Source organism: Jatropha curcas, chromosome 11 (genome assembly GCF_041381405.1).
Source record: "Jatropha curcas cultivar XTBG-Jc1 chromosome 11, XTBG_Jcur_1.0, whole genome shotgun sequence".
Classification (NCBI taxonomy): domain Eukaryota; kingdom Viridiplantae; phylum Streptophyta; class Magnoliopsida; order Malpighiales; family Euphorbiaceae; genus Jatropha; species Jatropha curcas.
In genome coordinates, this window is record NC_143161.1 from 4,142,104 (window position 1) to 4,160,692 (window position 18,589).

The 18,589-nt window shown below is 31.3% G+C and overlaps 3 protein-coding genes and 1 non-coding gene across 5 annotated transcripts; 1 reads left to right on the forward strand and 3 right to left on the reverse strand.

The window, feature by feature from the left end:
* Positions 1 to 144: 144 nt before the first annotated feature.
* On the reverse strand, positions 145 to 2,547 carry LOC105634094 (Plant invertase/pectin methylesterase inhibitor superfamily). Its single transcript, XM_012216879.4, has 2 exons — positions 1,506 to 2,547; positions 145 to 1,044 (listed from the first exon to the last, which is right to left on the reverse strand). The coding sequence occupies exons 1-2, from the start codon at positions 2,443 to 2,445 to the stop codon at positions 353 to 355; spliced, it is 1,632 nt and encodes a 543-aa protein (XP_012072269.1). The 5' UTR covers positions 2,446 to 2,547; the 3' UTR covers positions 145 to 352.
* A 4,963-nt stretch (positions 2,548 to 7,510) lies between these two features.
* On the reverse strand, positions 7,511 to 7,584 carry TRNAV-AAC (transfer RNA valine (anticodon AAC)). The gene has a single exon. It is a non-coding gene; the product is annotated as a tRNA-Val (tRNA).
* Positions 7,585 to 7,613: 29 nt separating this feature from the next.
* Positions 7,614 to 12,886, forward strand: LOC105634095 (transferases, transferring hexosyl groups). Of its 2 annotated transcripts, none has more exons than XM_020679263.3 (9): positions 7,614 to 7,913; positions 8,855 to 9,356; positions 9,447 to 9,552; positions 9,994 to 10,086; positions 10,170 to 10,365; positions 10,669 to 10,847; positions 11,239 to 11,486; positions 11,871 to 12,040; positions 12,396 to 12,886. In XM_020679263.3, exons 2-9 carry the CDS (start codon positions 8,996 to 8,998, stop codon positions 12,561 to 12,563), a joined length of 1,521 nt encoding a protein of 506 aa, XP_020534922.1. In that variant the 5' UTR covers positions 7,614 to 7,913; positions 8,855 to 8,995; the 3' UTR covers positions 12,564 to 12,886. The 2 variants fall into 2 exon arrangements, with proteins under 2 accessions (XP_020534922.1, XP_012072270.1); XM_012216880.4 differs by having other exon boundaries at positions 7,614 to 7,805.
* A 1,919-nt stretch (positions 12,887 to 14,805) lies between these two features.
* LOC105634096 (21 kDa protein) lies at positions 14,806 to 15,674 on the reverse strand. Its single transcript, XM_012216883.4, has one exon. It carries the CDS (start codon positions 15,620 to 15,622, stop codon positions 15,002 to 15,004), a length of 621 nt encoding a protein of 206 aa, XP_012072273.1. The 5' UTR covers positions 15,623 to 15,674; the 3' UTR covers positions 14,806 to 15,001.
* Positions 15,675 to 18,589: the final 2,915 nt, after the last annotated feature.

Sequence of the window (18,589 nt, forward strand, 5' to 3'; positions counted from 1 at the left end):
AATGGATTTATATGGACATGAAATGGACACCAACTGTATATCTCTAGGTTTTAAAAAAATAAAAATAAATACAACATGCAATTTGTAAAAACTTATATTCTTTCAATTTAAAAAACTTGTAAAAACATATACAAGGAGAAAATATGATCTGAAATGAAACAACACTAATTACTAGTATTATCATAAATCTATAAATTGTTACAACTTGCATGCAAAATATCTATAAACAACATAAAATACATGACTATTTCACAAACTTTTTGAAGTCACCATCTCATTATAGTTCAACAAATTAAGACAAATCCAAACCTCTACTTTTCTTTTCCTGCCTTCCTTTACGAGTAATCACATATTACAAACCAGAATCAAAAGGAACTCCAGTTGCCGGAATCCAAGAATCTCCAGCCAAAAAGTTCCCCACCGTAAACTTTCCGGCATCGGTCACTTTTGTAATAACATGATATCCAGGCCACTTAACTCTATCTCCTGTACTTGCTCCACTCCCACTATTCATATACTCAGCATAATAAAGGGTGCTCAAAGCAAAATTACCACTCCATGGTAACCAACCAGCAGGATCAATTAACCCATCTAAATTACTCTTCAAAATTACCGTTCTTGAATATTCCTGCCATGGCCGACCGAGATAACTCTTGAACGAACCCTGAACTGGTCTAAGATCAGAAGCAGCCGTTACACGTGAGTTATGGATAATTATGCCTGTGTTTTCATTTGGATCTGTTCTTGCTTGAGCTGTGACAGTGTTTTTTTGGCCACTCATTGGTTTTCTAACGTAAATGTTACAGTTTTGAAAAACGACAACAGCGTTGCCAAAAATGAAGTCTACTGTACCGTATATGTCACAGTCGCGATAGAATTGTCGTTGAGAGTATACATACAAGGTGTCTTGATATCCCTTGAAGCTGCAACTGTAGAAAACTGAGAAATCGGAACCTGACCGGAGAGCCACCGCTTGGTGTTTTTGTGGGCCAGCTGTGTTCTCGAATGTTATATCTTTTGCAATAAATCCCTCGCCGGAGACAGCTGCATAGATCATCGACACATATATAAACATGTCTGTGTGAGTAATTATTATATAACTTGGTAATTAATTAAGAAATCTTGGGGGGTGTGAAAGAAGAAAAAATAATTCAATATTGTTCATGGGAATAATTGACTTAGATTGAATTAAGTAATCCTTAATGATGTGGTAATTAATATGTGTAATAGTATTGTGATTGACTGAGATATCCATGTCCTCTTCTATTGTAGGGTTTTGAGTGAGACCCGTAAAAAAGAATATGTGCACTTCCTCTAAATTTAAGTCGGTGACTATATGTCTTAACAAATAAGGAGCTTTTTTAATCTATTCATTTTTTTTAAAATATTTACAAGCGTATGCAAATCTTATCCATGTCTTTATATATATTACATATGCATGTCTATGTCCGAAAGAAATTAGTTTTAAATTAATTATAAGATTGAAAAAAAAAAAATTAACTTACCAAAAGTGGCAGAACGAAAAGTAGTAGAGCCATCTTGATTATTCTTGTTACCAGTAACAATGGTAGCATCAATCCCATCTCCAATTAACATTAAGTTGTTCATTGAGTTCTTGATCTCCACATACTCTTTATAAACACCCTTCTTCACGTATATAACGAATCTCTTATTTCCACTCCTTCTCGTAGCCGATGCGGCCACAGCTTCTCCGATGGTTTTATAATTACCTGATCCATCTTGTGCTACCACAATATCAGCTTCAGGGGATGACTGGAGAAGTTTCCGGTCAGTCACCGAAACCCACCAAGGGAATTCATCATCATGCAATAATTTCCTGCCACCGCCACCGCTACTGCCAGGGTGAACTGTTTTACTGTTATATAAGGGAGATATATAATAGTTTTCCTTATTAATAGCAAGTGAATTGCTAAGTAACTTTGAGAAGTTACTTAACATATCTGGCAACAATAAAGACTCTAAATAATTAGAAGTTAAATTGAATTCAGTAAACCCATTTTGGCATGTTTGGAGATTGGTATTTGCTGCACTTAACCAAGTTTGAGAGTCTACTGGATTATTATTATTACTACTAGAAACGAATAATGATCTGTTGAGGTGATCTATTGTATCCTCATAAAGCTCTACACAGTCTGCCCTTGCCAATTTAGCTTTTTCATCAAATGAATCATTCATTTCCAAAGATAAGATCATTTGATGAGCTTTAATGGCATGGTTCATAGTCACTAGAAGGGATTGATCGCGAAATGTGAACGGTGTTTGATCTTTTTCAGTTTCTAGGATATTCGTGTTCATGAAATGGTTACATATTTCAGGATATGGGGTTTGGCTACATGAAGCTATCGTGGCACCGTCGATAAACCCTAATGAATAAAATAAAAAAGAAAGGTAGAAAATGGCTTGAACAATCTTATTCTTATCCATGGAGGAAAAGAAACTACAAAGGCTTGTTAGAGAATGGAATTTCAGTTTCTTTCTAGTTTGAAATCATAGAGAGAGGGTTGTGTATTTATAGGCCACAAATTGGAAGGTATAGATTTTGTGAGTTGGTAGAATTATAATACAGACGTATATTTATTTGAACGCCTTATAATTAGGGTTTTTGCTTTTCTTTTTCTTTTTCTTTTTTCCTTTCGTTTTTTCTCAAAAACGTGTTGGGGTTGGGGCCATGCCCGATGCTTACGTGAAAAAAGAATCTTCTAGATTTGATCCTTGTTGTACTCCTAAAAAGTATTTTGAATTAGTCACAAAAATTGTCTAAGTCAATAAATAGTTCTGCTTCCATTTTATAAAGTTAGAATTTAATTTTTGAGATTTTTTTTTAATTTATAAATTTCTTTACTCAGATTTATGAACAATAATCCCAACTAAACCTTAATATTAAATTAGTAGAACCCGTTATTCCATATTCAGAGATATCATCTCATAATTAAACATGTTGAAAGTTTTTATTTAAATATTATTCTTAATCTGAATATGAAAATATATTATGCATAAACCTTATAATTAAATTTCAAAATATTATTCAACAATTAGATTCTGCTTAAAATTTCAACATAAAATACTAAGATTCATATTAAATACTTTTTAAAAACTAATAATTATGATAATATGAAACAATCCTTGATATATTAATAACAATTAATTACTAATTATCTTTTAATAATCAAATAGAATGACGTTGTTGTTGGGTTTAACCGAAGAGTAAAGGAGAAGTAAATGGCTATTTTCTTTTTGTTTTATTAAAGGATGCTTGCGGGTTTATTACGTCATTTAATTAATTAATTAATGGCATTTTCACAGTTTTCTTTATTAAGGAAAATGGGAAAAAAAATACAAAAAATATCGTACAAATTGACTTATTTTAACTTTCCAAGTCGTCTGAATATTCTGTACAAAAGTCTTGACTTTTGAATAGTAGTCAGCTATAAAAGTAATCATTTCAAGTGGCTGAAAGTTAACTACCCGTACTTTGACTTAATCGAGCTAACAATCATTATTATCAATGATAATTATCATCACCCTGCTTTCTCTTATTACTGATCCAAAATTAAATCTTTTTAAATAAAAAGAATTTACAAGAAAAAAAATAAATAATAAAATTTATATCTTTTAGTGTGGAAGATTTTATGACCTAAAATCACATGTATCAGTGTTACTGATTGCATTAATTGGGAGTAGATGAAACTTGTTAAAATCTAAATTAGTTAAGCTATTATATATATATATATATATATGCAACTTTCCAAGTGGAAAGGAAATGAAAGGAAAGCAAAGGAAAGGAAATTACTCGTGAAAGATTTAGCCCATTGATTATGAAAGGATTTGCCCTTTTCGTAAGTTTAGGTGTAGAAAAGAAAAGCAATGGCCTTGATCATCTTTCTCCAACCCTTAATTCTGTATTACAAAGCCACGTTGCTTTATCTCAACAATTAAGGCAAACCCCACCCATTTCCTCACAAGTGTAAGGTACTAATTAAGGTAATCAGCTTATATTATATACACACATGTATGCACATTAATTCGATAATAAATTTTTTTATTTACTAAAGTTTTATTTTTTGAAATTTGATTAAAAAAAAATTGCTCATCTATAAAATTTAACTAATTTGATAATTTGATGTGATGGAATTGATTGCGATATAATATGTAGAGATTAAAATATATTACAAACTTTATCATTAAATCAAAAAATTTAAAATTTTATCATTAAATAAAAAAATTTGTTGCAATTAACTAATTGCCTTTTAATTTTTCCCTTTATGTTTTTACATCCTTCAAAAGTACCTTTGTGGCCTCATATATGTATACGGGTAATATGTAACCTACTTATCAGGTTTTCCCTGTATAATATACAACACAAAAGCTAAAAAGAGAGTGGCAGGGAGTACCAACAATGTTACTAAATAATGCATTATTTCCTACTTGAAAATGATCAAGCTTGCTGGAAACCTAATTGACATTTATTTTGAGGGGACGTTTTCCTAATAGACTTTAATTAATGGTAGATTTAACGGCGGCACACCAAGGCATAGCCTAGTGACAAGTGTATATATAGTCTGACAATAGATCCAGATTCGAATCCTCTCTTCTAATACTCAAAAAAAAAAAAAAATGGTAGATTGAATGGTCAGCAATATTAAACAATTCAGCAAGAAATTAAATCAGTTTAGTAGTAGATGTTGCAGTTATGTGTACACAATTGTTTATGATTGGGATGAAAGTAACATGACTAATTTTGTAAGAGATTCCATGGCTTGCTTGGACCTTACCACGTATTTTTGTTTCTTTCCATTTTGAATATTTTATTTAAGTTGCAAATCATGTGTTAGCATAAATATATATATATTTTTTTAATTTATTAAGAGGTTTAATGGACCGTAATAACATTATATGATATACAATATGAATAGTCCTCCCCTTAGCTCAATAATTAATACTAAAAGTTGATTAATAATTGTTTTTAGAAACTAATTACACTAATTGTTTTCGTACCTATCATAATCAAGTATATCAACTATCATCGTATATTCTTCAAATGGCAGGGGACCTTATTGTCAATATATTTTCTATATTATGTATTGTTATAGTCTATTTTTCATAAATGGAAATGATTTTTGGATCTTAAAAGAAGTTTCAAATTTGTTTAAGCTTCTAATATTAAATATTTACAAAGATTTTATTTTTTTTGTGGAGAAAGAAAAAATAAACATTGTCTACTTGCATTAAAAAGTATGTGGACCACTCATAGCTTGTGTTGTTGTTTTCCTTTCCTTAATGGCAGAAAGTTTAAGACAAAAATTTGTCTGAAACGAAGTTTAACTGTGTGACTGTTTTGTTTCGAAATATAAGATGTTTTGACTATATTTGAAAGAGTAATAAATAATATATTTTTTTAAAAATTTTATCTTATTTATATTAAATATAATAATTATTTTTATAAATTATATTAGTTTTGAAATAAAAAATAATTTAATTAAATTATTTTTAATTTTTATTATAATTTAAAAAAATTAATTATTTTCTTAATTTTTGTCAAAAATTTTAAATTGGTTACAGTTGGGATGACAGGAAAAGAAGATTATCATAAGATAGATAGCTGGACCTTATAATAATCTATATGATGTGATATTAATTTTAGACTTGTACCTAAAGCTTAATTAGCTTAGAAGCTAGAGTCTTGACTACAGTACGTGTGGATAAGAGGATATGACTTTCCACAATTTTTTCTTTAAAAAAAAAAAAAAAAAAAATCAAGATCACATCACCTCCATTTGTTTGATTGCTCAATAAACTCTTACGTTTATGTAAATTAAATAAATATTAAATCAGTCCACACAGAACGTATAGTAAAATTAATTATAATTATAGTCACACAATTAATCAAGTTGACGTTAATTTACATGAATTTAATATCAATTATAAGGGATTCACGTCCAAAATCAAAATTATTACTTCCAATCCATAATTAAGGTGATTGCACATAAAGTAGATTTTGTGCTTAAGCAATTAATTAATTAATTAATTAATTAATTAATTATATGTTGCAGCATCTAATTAATGTAATTATTCTATTTAAGAATAATGCTCAATTTACCCTCTTGAATTTAAAGTTAATACTGAAATATATAATTTGTCTAAAATCTATATAATTGTAACTTCAACTTTGCATCAAATAATCAAAAATTTCAATTTTATTTTTAAAAATAAAATGAAACGAAAAATTTAATATGTTTAACTAATAAAATTTATCAGTTAAAATATTAAATAGTTTTTGTTAATCCAAAACATTAAAATTATTTTATTTTATTTTATCATTTTGATCATTTGGTGCAAAATTAATATGATAATTATATAAAAAGTTGTCATTTTTGGATAAATTATATATTACCTTACGACACAAAATAAGCATTATTTCTTCTATGCACGGTATGGTTTGGTGGCTTGAAGCAATATGATTTGTTATTGTTATCAGAGGTTTTTTTTTTTTTTTTTTTCTTTTTTTCAAATTATTGTATTTTTGTCGCTTAATGTGTGTATGTTTTTGATTCCTTAGAAAGCTCCTTTGACAAGTCTATATATATAAGAAGAATATAATTAGAAAGCTCCTTTGACAAGTCTATATATATAAAAAGAATATAATTAAAATTCGTAAATTATAGTATTTAGTTTAAGTTATAGCATAGTCAAGATTCGACTCTCAAGCATCTCCAATTTCCTATCGATAGCCATGTAACTTATCTATCGTTTGCTTTCATCTTTTAAAAACCAAAAAGATTATGGCGTATGAGTAACTATTCAACCTGTTGGGGATTGAGTTCCGCATAATAAAATAACTAAAAAAAGCTTATTTTTTAAAAAATTCTTAAATTCCTTGTTTGATATTTAACATAAATAATTTATTTTTGAATGTTTAACTAAGAGAGAAAAAAAAAAAGTCATGACTAGATGAAGGTACCTCAAGTCTTCCATACCATTCCAATCTTATTTTGTCTATGGAATAATACAGATAATGTCAATATTAATAATGTATTTCTTTTTCCATTAAGGCTTTAATAGTGATGGGCCTGTATATATCCCCCCAATAGAAAATGATGGGCCATATGTATGTGTATGGATAGGTTCCTTAAGTGTCTATCTGCTCAGTGCTTTGCTATTTCACAAAATTGACAATTTGTTTCATATAATTATATTTATATGACATCCAAAAATCCTTACACATCTGTAGAATTTTTTATTTGAAATCACAAACTAATAGCCACGTGGACTTTATTTTAATTATATTTATATGACATCCAAAAATCCTTACACATCTGTAGAATTTTTATTTGAAATCACAAACTAATAGCCACGTGGACTTTATTTTATTTTTTCTACACATACATATTTTCACATTCAGACTTAATATTCTAATAAAATTATACTCAAAAAAGTTACATTTTCTGAACTTAATACACAAAAAAAGTTTTGTGTTAGGAAAAAACAAATTTGGCGTCGCCCGGATTCGAACCGGAGACCTTCAGTGTGTTAGACTGACGTGATAACCAACTACACCACGACACCATTGTTGCCCTTCTTTCACTTGCGATTCTAGTTATTGACTTTGTGAATCCCTTCCCGTAGCGAATGACCCCAGTTTGGTTTCGGAGAAAACTAAGGCGAAAGAAATTCACTTTGCTTCTAAACATTTCCAACGTTCAAAGATGAAGCTTGTTGATTCCAAGCTGCGGTTCAGTTGAGCTTCAAGTTTCCTTCTTCTGGAAATGAATATTTGAGAATTTAAGGTTTGGATTTTCTTAATTTTGATATTCTAACTTTTCTCAGCAACGAAGCACAGTTTTGGAGAAATTTTTTTGCATGCTCTGCTTTCCCGTTCCCATATGTAAAAAAAGGTTCTCTTCTTCTTCTTTTTTTTTTTTTTTTTTTTTTTTTTTTGAAGAATTTTCTCTTCTTATTTATAGATGTCATTTTCCATCGGATGACCACCGATAGTTGTAATTTCTACCTTGAAAAGCGTAGCCGTCCAATGCACATCTCTTGCAATTTTCTTCTTGTTTTAATTTCTATTTTAATTCTGGAAGTTCATTTTGGCATGTATTGCAGAGAGAGAGAGAGAGAGAGGAATTAAGGGAAAAAAAAGGAATAAATTGAATGTTTTTTTCCCTAATTAAAAGTCAAGGTATTTTTGTTCATTAGCCCAAGCTAAAATATTGTTTTAATCTTTGCTCTTTGCTTCCAATATCTGGTTGCTTGCCGGAATTTGAATCTGGACCATTGCTATTGATAAAGCTAGGATATTCTTGAAGTTGTTCGTAAGCAACAATGCAGTTAATTATTTGGGGCTTTGCCCGCGGCAGTGATGTGAGGTTGATATTTTCATGCCTAATCAAGGCAACTTATTTTACTAGGGATTGCTTGGATGTTTCTACTTTCTAGTATGACTATTTTCAGTTCAATACAAATAATAAAATTTTTCAATACAAATAATAAAATTTTTGTATGAATTTAACAACTTTCTTTAAATTTCTGTTATTATTTTGCTTTTAATTTCGGGAAGTGATTCCTTTTTTAGTGAAATGTAGCATTTTTGGCTTGTTTTGTGGCCATAAATTGCAGTTGGTAAAAAAAAAAAAAAAAAAAGAGCTTCTTTGAACTTGTAGCTAATAGTGAAGGTTTGTTTTGTCTCTGAATTGAAAATGAGCGCAAAACTTAGTTTCAGCCCTCAAATTTAATTTCTTTTTGCAATCCTCTACTTGCACTGTTCTGCTATGTATGGATTGAATGAATTAGCTTTTGGTATTGTTACAACTCAAATGTATTTTTGTAATTGTAGATTAATGTTCAATGCACTTCGGAAACTAGAAGAAAGACCAGTGCAATGAGAGTGTGATATGTTTTATATATAATTTGTGAAGTTGAACCCAATCCAATCCAAGGTATCTTTCACATTACCAAAAAAAATAAAAAAATAAAAATGACAAATAGCATGAAAACATCTCCAGGCAATCCACCCAACAACCACCAAATTCTCATCCTCAAGTATGCAATATCCTCTAGACTCCTTCTCTTAGCTCTTATCATCTTCTGGTGCATTCTTGTCCATCCTTACGACACTTCCTCTCCCCTGAACCCTACTTGCCTCTCCTCAAACTCCCTCAACCATCACCACCACCATCACAACGTTTTATGGCCACAAATAGGCTCTGCAATTGAAGACAGTATTGTGTGGGATAGTGTCTATTTTGTTCGAATTGCTGAATGTGGTTATGAGTATGAGCAGTCCTACGCCTTCTTGCCTCTGCTTCCCATTTGTATTCTCATTTTGTCCCATACAGGTTCCTTTTTCTCCCAAGATTTCTATGCCTCTTGTATCACAAGTTCAATTGCTTGTTATTGTTTTTTGATTGTGAAATTTATTATTTCAGTTTTCGCACCAATGGTTCCTCTCATTGGACTCAGGGCTGTATTGGCATTGGCTGGATATGTAGTTAATAATGTTGCATTTGTGCTTGCAGCAGTTTATCTTTACCGGTAAGATGTTGATTCATTCTTGTTGCAGCTTTTAGAACTTATATGTATGTACAGTGCAGTGGATGCTTAATCAATAACCTAAATTATAAGAAAGTTAACTATGAATTATTCATTTGGTGTGCAACAGTAAGAATCCTAAACAATTTTTGGTCTCAACATTGCAAAGGATTAACAAATTTTCTTGACAAATAGGATGAGAATTTTCATAATTTGTTTTCAGTGTTTCCTGCCATAAATATGGTTGGCCTTGCCATTTTCAATTTTCCATGGTTTTAGATTTTATTAGATTGATAAACAATACCGATACCTATATAGATTATAATAATTCCTCAAATAAAAGAATTCAATTACTTCAATTCTCTAGTCTGTGAAATCGCTATGCTCACGCTTCTCTTAGTGCAGAATTGCTTATTGTTGTTCTTGCCTTTGTTGATCATACAGGCTTTCAGTAATTATTTTGAAGGACCCAGAAGCAGCACTAAAGGCTTCAATTTTATTTTGCTTCAATCCAGCTTCCATATTTTATTCATCAATGTAATTTTCATTCGTCCATTAATTGCAAAAGCATTTCTAAAATTGAATTAGGCTGAGTGGGCTATCTGTTTCTGTGGTTGCAGATATTCAGAGAGTTTATATTCCCTATTTTCGCTGGGGGGGTTGTACCACTTACTATCTGGTGCAAAGAATATTGCTGTTCTTTGGTTTGCTCTCTCTGGTTGTGCAAGGTCTAATGGGGTGCTTAATGCTGGTTATTTCTGTTTTCAGACTATGAATCAAGTTTATCATGATATCTTCCTGAAAAAACGTCCTCTTGTAAATTTCTGTTTTCCTTCATTGAAGTGTTAATTTATGTTCAACTGGTTCTGTTTGTTTATATGGCAAAATATCGGTTGATTAAGTCTTTATCTTTAGCATATGATACGTATCATGTTCTATGTACAATGCAGTTATAAATCACTTAAACACTACTTTTTCACGTTTTGCATATATCACTTGTTTGTTAAATTTTCATTTTTCTTGTTGTTTGCAAATATAGTGCTTGCAAATATTATGTTGAATATGCATTGATACATATGCTAAGATGATATCCATAGTAATTTCTTGTTTTTATGGTAGTTGGCAGTGAAGGATATTGTCATTGGAGCATTGCGTTGTGCTTGTATTTTCCTTCCATTTATTACTTTTCAAGCATATGGCTACTACAATATTTGTCATGGACGTTTCCTGGACGAGACAAGGCCTTGGTGCAAATCCAAAATTCCTTTATTATACAATTATATTCAAAGTCACTATTGGTATGTTCATCTTGCAATATGTATGATCGTTTCCTATCCCTATATTTGCCTTGTCTTTTATAGCCATACTAACGTCTTTGTAACTTGCTAAAATCAAGTGCACTAGATTTATTTTGGTACCTTACCTTCAGCAACTTGAATGATTTTGAATTCCTAATGAATCTAGCCTTTTTTTTAATAATGTTATGATGATTTTGTTAATATTCAGAAGATTTATGCTTGAGTTGTTTTATCCATTTATTGTTGTTGATTTTCCATTTCTGGTTTTAGTGTTTTAGGATTTTATTTACTTAATTTTGCAATTTGTGCATGGTATGCCTGTGGTTCAGTGGCTCATTAATATTTTCGAATCCATTTGCTATTTTTACATTAATGGGCTCTTTTATCCCAGGGGGGTAGGTTTCTTGAGATATTTTCAGTTGAAACAGTTGCCAAACTTTCTGCTAGCTTCCCCTATATTGTCTCTGTCATTTTTCTCCATTCTCCATTATGTGAGGTCCCAACCTGAGATTTTTTTCTCACTGGGTTTTCGAGCTCCTACCGGGGAAAAGAGTTCTACAGCTCCATTTTCTTCTCAGGATACAACTCCAATAACAAACATTACCAAGTCAAAGGAGGAACTGTCTACTAAAGTACAAGGTACAAACTGAAACTTGTAAATGATTGTTTGATCAAGCTTAAACATATTTATTCATGTAACAATAAATGCAAAAGTTCCTGTTAAAAAACAAGGGTATTTGGATTACTACAATTTTTGGGGATAGTTATATTGACATAATAGTCATTGATCAATCAAAATTCATGATTTCCACTTACATGTTTAGGTGCATGTATGTATATATGCTTGCTTGGTCTTTGCATGCATATGTGCATAGATAGGTTATCAATATTGAATTCAATTTTGTGATTGTATCCATGTTATCCTGTGCATTGTCTTCCTGATGAAATTATCATGGTGTTTGTGGATTAATTTAAATGTTCATATATACATCAATTTCCAAAAAATTATTGTGCTTCTTACAGAAAATCAAAATCTTAGACAAAGGAGCCAATCAAGCAAAGGGGACGATAATCCTACCCTCCCTGAACATGATTTATTACAAAAGCCAGGATGCTTCCATATGTTTATCATCCCATGTATCTTGCACTTGGGATTCATGGCAGCCACAGCATTTCTTGTCATGCATGTTCAGGTTAGACTCATATTTATTTGTCATTGGAATAATATTTCTCAACATGTGGAACAATAACAAATTACCTAATTGAAAAGCATTAAAATTTTAGCATTATCGGAATTTTGTTACTAGTTTCAGTTTGAGGTCTTTTGTAGGTAAAGATAGTTAAGGACTATTGATTCAAGTTATCCATCAATCATGCTGTTATAAATCTACTGGCATTGGGAGCTTATGCTAGTTTATTTCAAAGCTACTAAAGCAAGGATTAAACTTCTGGAAATTAATTTAGTCTTTGCTTGCCATGCCTTTTATTGGCGAAACATGTACAAATTTTTCACTTCATTTAATTTTAATTATTCTTGATAATTTACAGGTTGCTACACGTTTCTTGTCTGCCAGTCCACCACTCTATTGGTTTGCATCATGTATCACAACGTCTCAAGGTTCTGGCAAGAAATGGGGGTACATGATATGGGCATATTCTACAGCTTACATCCTTGTCGGTAGTTTGCTATTTTCAAACTTCTACCCTTTCACTTGAGCAAGAAGAGAGTTAGTTTCTCCCGGTTCTTTGACACACCATCTATAGAGCGAATTGATTATGTGGGTAAAAGCAACGGAAGCACAGCTACAATGCTTTCTAGTTGGATAGAGATGACTGTAACCTTGCTAGTAGACTGGGGTGAAGTACATAATTTACTAAATAGAACATTTTTTTTTTACCAAATGCGCGAAGCATCCTGCTATTAGTGGGCTCTGGCTAGAACAGCTTACATTAGAAATTTAGTTGCATTATAAATTATTGTATTCTTGTCAACCATCTTTATGCCAATTTTTCAGATTACAGTACTTTTCTTCATTTCACTTTCACACTAGTTTATAACTCTAATATACCTTTTGGCTTTACGCTCTTCCAAAGTGCATTTTTTGGAATCAAACTTTGTTTTCATCCTTAAATGGATTGAAATTTTTATTAGTAGCAGTGAAAAGGTCAAATTTTGTTTGACGTGTAAGTATGATTTGAGGCAGAAGAGAACAACAATTTGAGGCAGAAGGGAACAACAAAATCCCAAACCATTGCAATATTTGTCGCAGATTAACTACCCTGGGACCCAGCCAGAAATATAAAATTTGGAATAAAATAAAATTAAAAAGGGTTGCATTGCAGCTCGTGAACCCTAAGGTTCTGGAATATTAGGCATCGAATAGAAGTCTCACATGTCTTCTTCCTCCAGTGGCTAGCCATATATTTGGAACTTCTTCCTCTTCTTCCAGACTTTTCATTTCACGGGCTTGCATAAATCCAAAACTACTTATAGCCAACAAAATTTCTTGCCCAACCAACGCATATGGCTCTCATTTCACATGAGCAAGCCACAGAAAAATACATTCTTTTTATTATATGTATTCGCCAGCTAAACGCATGAATAATATTTGCTTTGCATATTTTATATCTAACCGTACGTATAATGAGATTATATTCTACTGCCTAAAGGACAAAACTCGTATTCTCCTACCATGAATTTTGACCGGTATATATTGCTATCGCACTCACTGTTAACCAGGCCATTATTGATAATACCACTCAATTATTGATAATTGCACTGCAAAATCAAAATGGTTAGGCTCTTTTCTATTTTTAGTGAGTCTGTCTATCATAATTAACCACAATTCTTATGGTTATTGCATGCCTTCTCCAACCTTTTTCTATCCATAATTAACTCTAATCGCCATACATTTATACACATTTCTTTATTTTATATTATACTCTTTGTCCAAAATTATGTGTCGCTTTGATAAAAATTAAAGAATATTAATTAATTTTTTTCAATTTTATTCTTCTATCTATATATACTAAAAAAAATAATTATTGTCTACAATTTTTTAAAATACATCTTTTCTTATTGCCTCTCTCTTTCTATCTCTTAATTTTAGTGGTTGATCAATAGATAGAAGAATTATTGAGATTGGCCCTATTAATCTCACCTTCACATAATTGTGACTCCTACTTTGATGAACTCAAATAATTTGAAATTGATTGACAGACACTAAAAAAGTTTATTCCATTGCTCATAATATGGAGCCACAATTCATAATCAGAGACAATATATAACGGAATTAGGGATGGTTAGCAGTGGCCATTGCAGCCTAGATTTGAAATTTTATTAAAATTTACTTCTATAAAATTATAGAAAATTTTATACTTTACAGTAAATTTTTTTTTTTTTAATTTTCGTCCTCCTAAATTGGTTCCAGTGCGGGCTAGAGGGCTAAAGCAAAGTTTTTGAAATAGGAGGAAGTAGAACTTAATATAATACCATTTTTAAGTACTTAATGCAAACAATCCAATACAGGTCAATTTATTTAAATATTTTTGAATAAATTATTTAATAAATTCTAATTCAGTCTTATTAAACTTCACTTCAATATCATAACTTCAATCCTACTTGAAGCTAAATTAAATTAAAAATATAATGGGGGGCATGTTAGGGAATTTTAAAAAGTTAATCAGAAAGTCTACGGACGTTAACTCTGAGTTTAAAGTCATCAAATTCTGTTACAACTCCTTTCAACTGAAAACGCAAAAAAAAAAAAAAAAAAAAAAAAAAAAAAAACAACAACAACAATGCACTGAAAACCATCCAGCCTGAAACCTGCAAGAATTCCCTGAATACTGTACCTTGGCCTGAAACTTGTAAGGTCAAGGTTCTGAAGTTACTATTGTTAGAAAAATTTCATTTGGGCACAGAAACAGATGTGCCAAACAGAGAGAAAAAAAAAAAGAAAAGAAAACAACTCCCTCCTTTTTCTTATAACTTATAACAGAAAGGAAAGAAAGAAGAAACTGACGCACAGTAGAAAACAACTGCAAAATCGATTAGAGAAACAAAAAGCTCATATATAAACACAAACACTCACTTTAACAGTCAACACCAAATTAAACATCTCTATGATTACCTTTAATTCCTACTATATACATCAAGGCAATCCTTTAGCTGCATAACTGTTAACCAAAGCAAGCGCATTACTCGTAAACTTCTTCACATCCGCCGCACGATCACACACCTCCGATTTCAGCGGCCCGTCCGCCACATCGTCAAATCCGTCCGTGCACGTCTCCTCGTCCGTTAACGCCGCGCTCATCCACGTCTGCACGTTGCTCATTTGGAATCGGAATGCCTCATCAGAAGAGCCTGCAGCTCCTAGCTGCCGCATCTGTTTAAGCGAACCACGGATCTCTTCTACAGCGTCGCCGAAATTGGACAAGCAGTCGTGGAGTGCGGCGGCTGCGCGGTGGTCGGAGCCGTAGTCGGCTTGGCGGGAGAGGTTGGAAACGAAGGAGGACATGTGCCGGGCTCTCGATAGGCTAACGCCTATTGCGACGCGAGCTAGGCGGCCGGGGCTTTGCTGGACTGCGCTGGAGTAACGGGAGAGAGAAGAGTAGCAGACTTCAGGATACAATGTTGCGCCGCAGCTTGTACGGATGTAATCTGCGCTGTTGGATCGGTCGTCTAGAGAAGCGACGGTGAGGACTAATTGGAGGTGGAAGGTGGCGAAGAAGATTGAGAAGAGTAGAGGCCGTTGCGTTTTTGCATTCATTTTGCTGGTCTTTTGCTGTCGTTTTTGCCTCTCTGGGATTTGGTGTGGGAGACAGGCTGATGTCTATTTAAGCGCTTGATTAGGCTCGGTTTGCTGCCATGCAATTACTCATATACCCTTTCCTTTAATTAGATTTTAACTATAAAAATTGTTAGTGGAGGCTTGTAAACTCCGACATGGGGAATATGGATGGACCCTTCCAATCTCTTCTTGCCTTGTTATTATTATTTTTTTTTTTCAAAAAGAAGATTAAGATTTTTTTTTTATTTATTTATACATGGGATAAATGTGTTGTTGTTCAAGCGATTCTAATGAGGTACTCTCCACTTTTTTTTTATTGAAGTTCTTTCTAAAAAATATTTTTAAATAATTTAAATATTGATAAATTATTTTTAAAGAAAAAAAAATGAAAACACAACTAAAACTCCAGCGCACATTCATTTTCCCTAAATTTTTTTAAATCCGTTGCATTTTCCTTTTGAATCCCTTTTAGCTTTCTTTTTCTCTTTTCCCTTTTTGGTCAGTGTTGTATGCTTTATTAAACAAATAATTGTAGGTTTGGCTTTTATTGAAGAAATGGTAGTGATGATTGAGGGCGCTTAATTAATTAATTAATCAACATAATCTCTTTTGCGTGAAATATAAAATGTTAATTGTAGAAGGGCAACATCGTCATGCAAAAAAATGGGCTTTTTAATTTTTTAATTTTTTTTTTTTTTCAGATAGTTCAATTGCACAGGAGTATTTTGGTAATTAAATAATAGGCAATTTTCGAATATTTTAAAGGCAAGAAATCGCCAAAGCAGTGAGAATGAGAGAAAACAAAGGCCTTTAGCTTTTGAAAATGCGGCTGTTGTGTGTACTATAATATAATCGATTAATGCATGTAAGCAACAATGAATACATACCCACTACAATGTATGCGCATTATCTACAGCACATAGATTTTTTGGTATATGAACTTTTTTAAGGTTGTTTGGTTCATGTACGAAATAAATTATTTTTTCCATTTCATAATTTTTATCCTATTTCTTTCATCCATATCAAATTATTTTTTTCATTTCATCTATAGAAATAAATAATATTTAAAATTTATTAATTTTACTCTTATTGAATATACTCTTTTATTAATAAATATAATAGTGAAATTAATATATTAGAATTTAATTAAATCTTGATATAAGACCAAATTAAAATATCAACTTTTAATATTATAAGAAAACTCTATTTTAATCAAATAATTAATTATTATTTCATTAATTTAAATAATAATCAGTACATATAAGTAGTTTAAATTTACATTAAAGACTTTAGAATATTAATAATAACAATACAAATATTAAATCCATAAACTTTTTTTTGAAAGGTAATCTATAAAATGTTATTTAAATTTTTAAAAAATAATATAATAAAATTATACATTCTGCACGTTTAATAATGATTAAGAGAAGTTACGTACAATGACTTTGTTTAGATTAAAAATGACGAGCAAAAATAGGACGGCCAGAAAATAAAGATTTAATTGAAGGAACACCAATTAGAAATTAAATTGGTGTGGTTGGCCGGTTTACAAAGCTTATACATGTCATTAATGGGGCACTAAAATAGCGGGTGAAGCGTATGAACTTCAACTTTGAATATTATAGGCAGTTTGGGTGGTTAGAAAGTGGGGAACTGGGGACCCTTTGCCCTTTTTCCTCCACTACGTAGTGTGAAGTGAAGCGTGCTACTGTTTTTTCAGGTTGGGGTTTAAGCAGATGCAGGTTGGAGGGTCCCATTTCTCTCCATTTTTACTCTTTTTGCTTTGGATTTTCTTTCTTCTTGCTATTCATTTTCTATCTCTGAATTTCAATCCTTCGGGTGTGCTTGTGGGTTGTTGTATTGTATGAGCTTTTTTTTGTTTTTTTGGTGGATTTGCATGCTTTTAATATCAATATCAAGAGATGGTCAAAACTAGTCACTTTTTGGATGATCTTAGGCATATGTACAATTCAAACTTTAATATCTTACATTTTTTACTAATTAAGAATTTTTCATTTACTAAAAAAAAAGATTTTAATATTTAGATGATTTTTTTTTTATATGAATTTCATGTAATATTAAAATCTTAAAATATACATGACATAAGGAACAATATCATGATAATTTTAACAGAACATGTTAACTCATATATTTCATATACGCACACTCCATAAACGATGTAAGATTCTAAAGGACCAACCTCCACGTGCACTAATACTAAAAGATCACAACATATATATAAGTGTACATTTTTTTTAAGAAAACACTTAACACACACATGGAATAGGGAAAATTAAGACACCCCCTATGGCTCTACGTACTCAAAACTATAAGAAATGTAAGCAACGAAACTAAGTATATGCATTTTCTCTTAATTAGTCTTTTTTTCATTCTTCAATATAAATAATCAAACAATCGTTCGTTCAGGAGATTTATAAAGGTAATAGTACTATATATAAACTATTAATGCAGGATATATATAACAAAAAAAAAAAAAAATTCGAGGCAGGAATTGGAGACAACTTCATATTAGCCAACGTATAAAAGCAAAAGCTGAGTTTCAACATTCAGCGGAGAAAAAAGAAAAGCCAAAAGATTGAGAACACGTAAAAAGAGCAACATCAAAGCTGAATTTAGACTTTGAATGTACAGTGAAGAGATAAAAAAAACTACGTACTTGTGATGGTTATCTTTTGACTTCCTTTCGTTAGCACATGAACGAATAAGTGAAAGAAAATTACAGTGCAATTATATGCATGTTTTCGTTGGTAGCTAGCTCTGGAAAGAAAAAACAAACACAAGTAAAAAAGTAGATTCACGTACTCATCGGCGCAATTGACTCCAAAATCCAGGGGCCAGCCATAAACGACAATGATGCATGTAAAGAATTAGGAAACATATAATCTTTGTTCTTTCAAGTAAATCTTTTGGATATATAATTAACTT

Excerpts from the sequence above, each read along its gene's own strand:
- LOC105634096 (XM_012216883.4), bottom strand. The coding sequence starts at position 15,622 with ATGAATGCAAAAACGCAACGGCCTCTACTCTTCTCAATCTTCTTCGCC.
- LOC105634094 (XM_012216879.4), bottom strand. The coding sequence starts at position 2,445 with ATGGATAAGAATAAGATTGTTCAAGCCATTTTCTACCTTTCTTTTTTA. Across the intron at positions 1,045-1,505 it reads TTTTCGTTCTGCCACTTTTG|CTGTCTCCGGCGAGGGATTT; the intron begins GTAAGTTAATTT and ends TGATCTATGCAG.
- LOC105634095 (XM_020679263.3), top strand. The coding sequence starts at position 8,996 with ATGACAAATAGCATGAAAACATCTCCAGGCAATCCACCCAACAACCAC. Across the intron at positions 10,087-10,169 it reads TCCATATTTTATTCATCAAT|ATATTCAGAGAGTTTATATT; the intron begins GTAATTTTCATT and ends CTGTGGTTGCAG. Across the intron at positions 12,041-12,395 it reads TTCTTGTCATGCATGTTCAG|GTTGCTACACGTTTCTTGTC; the intron begins GTTAGACTCATA and ends GATAATTTACAG.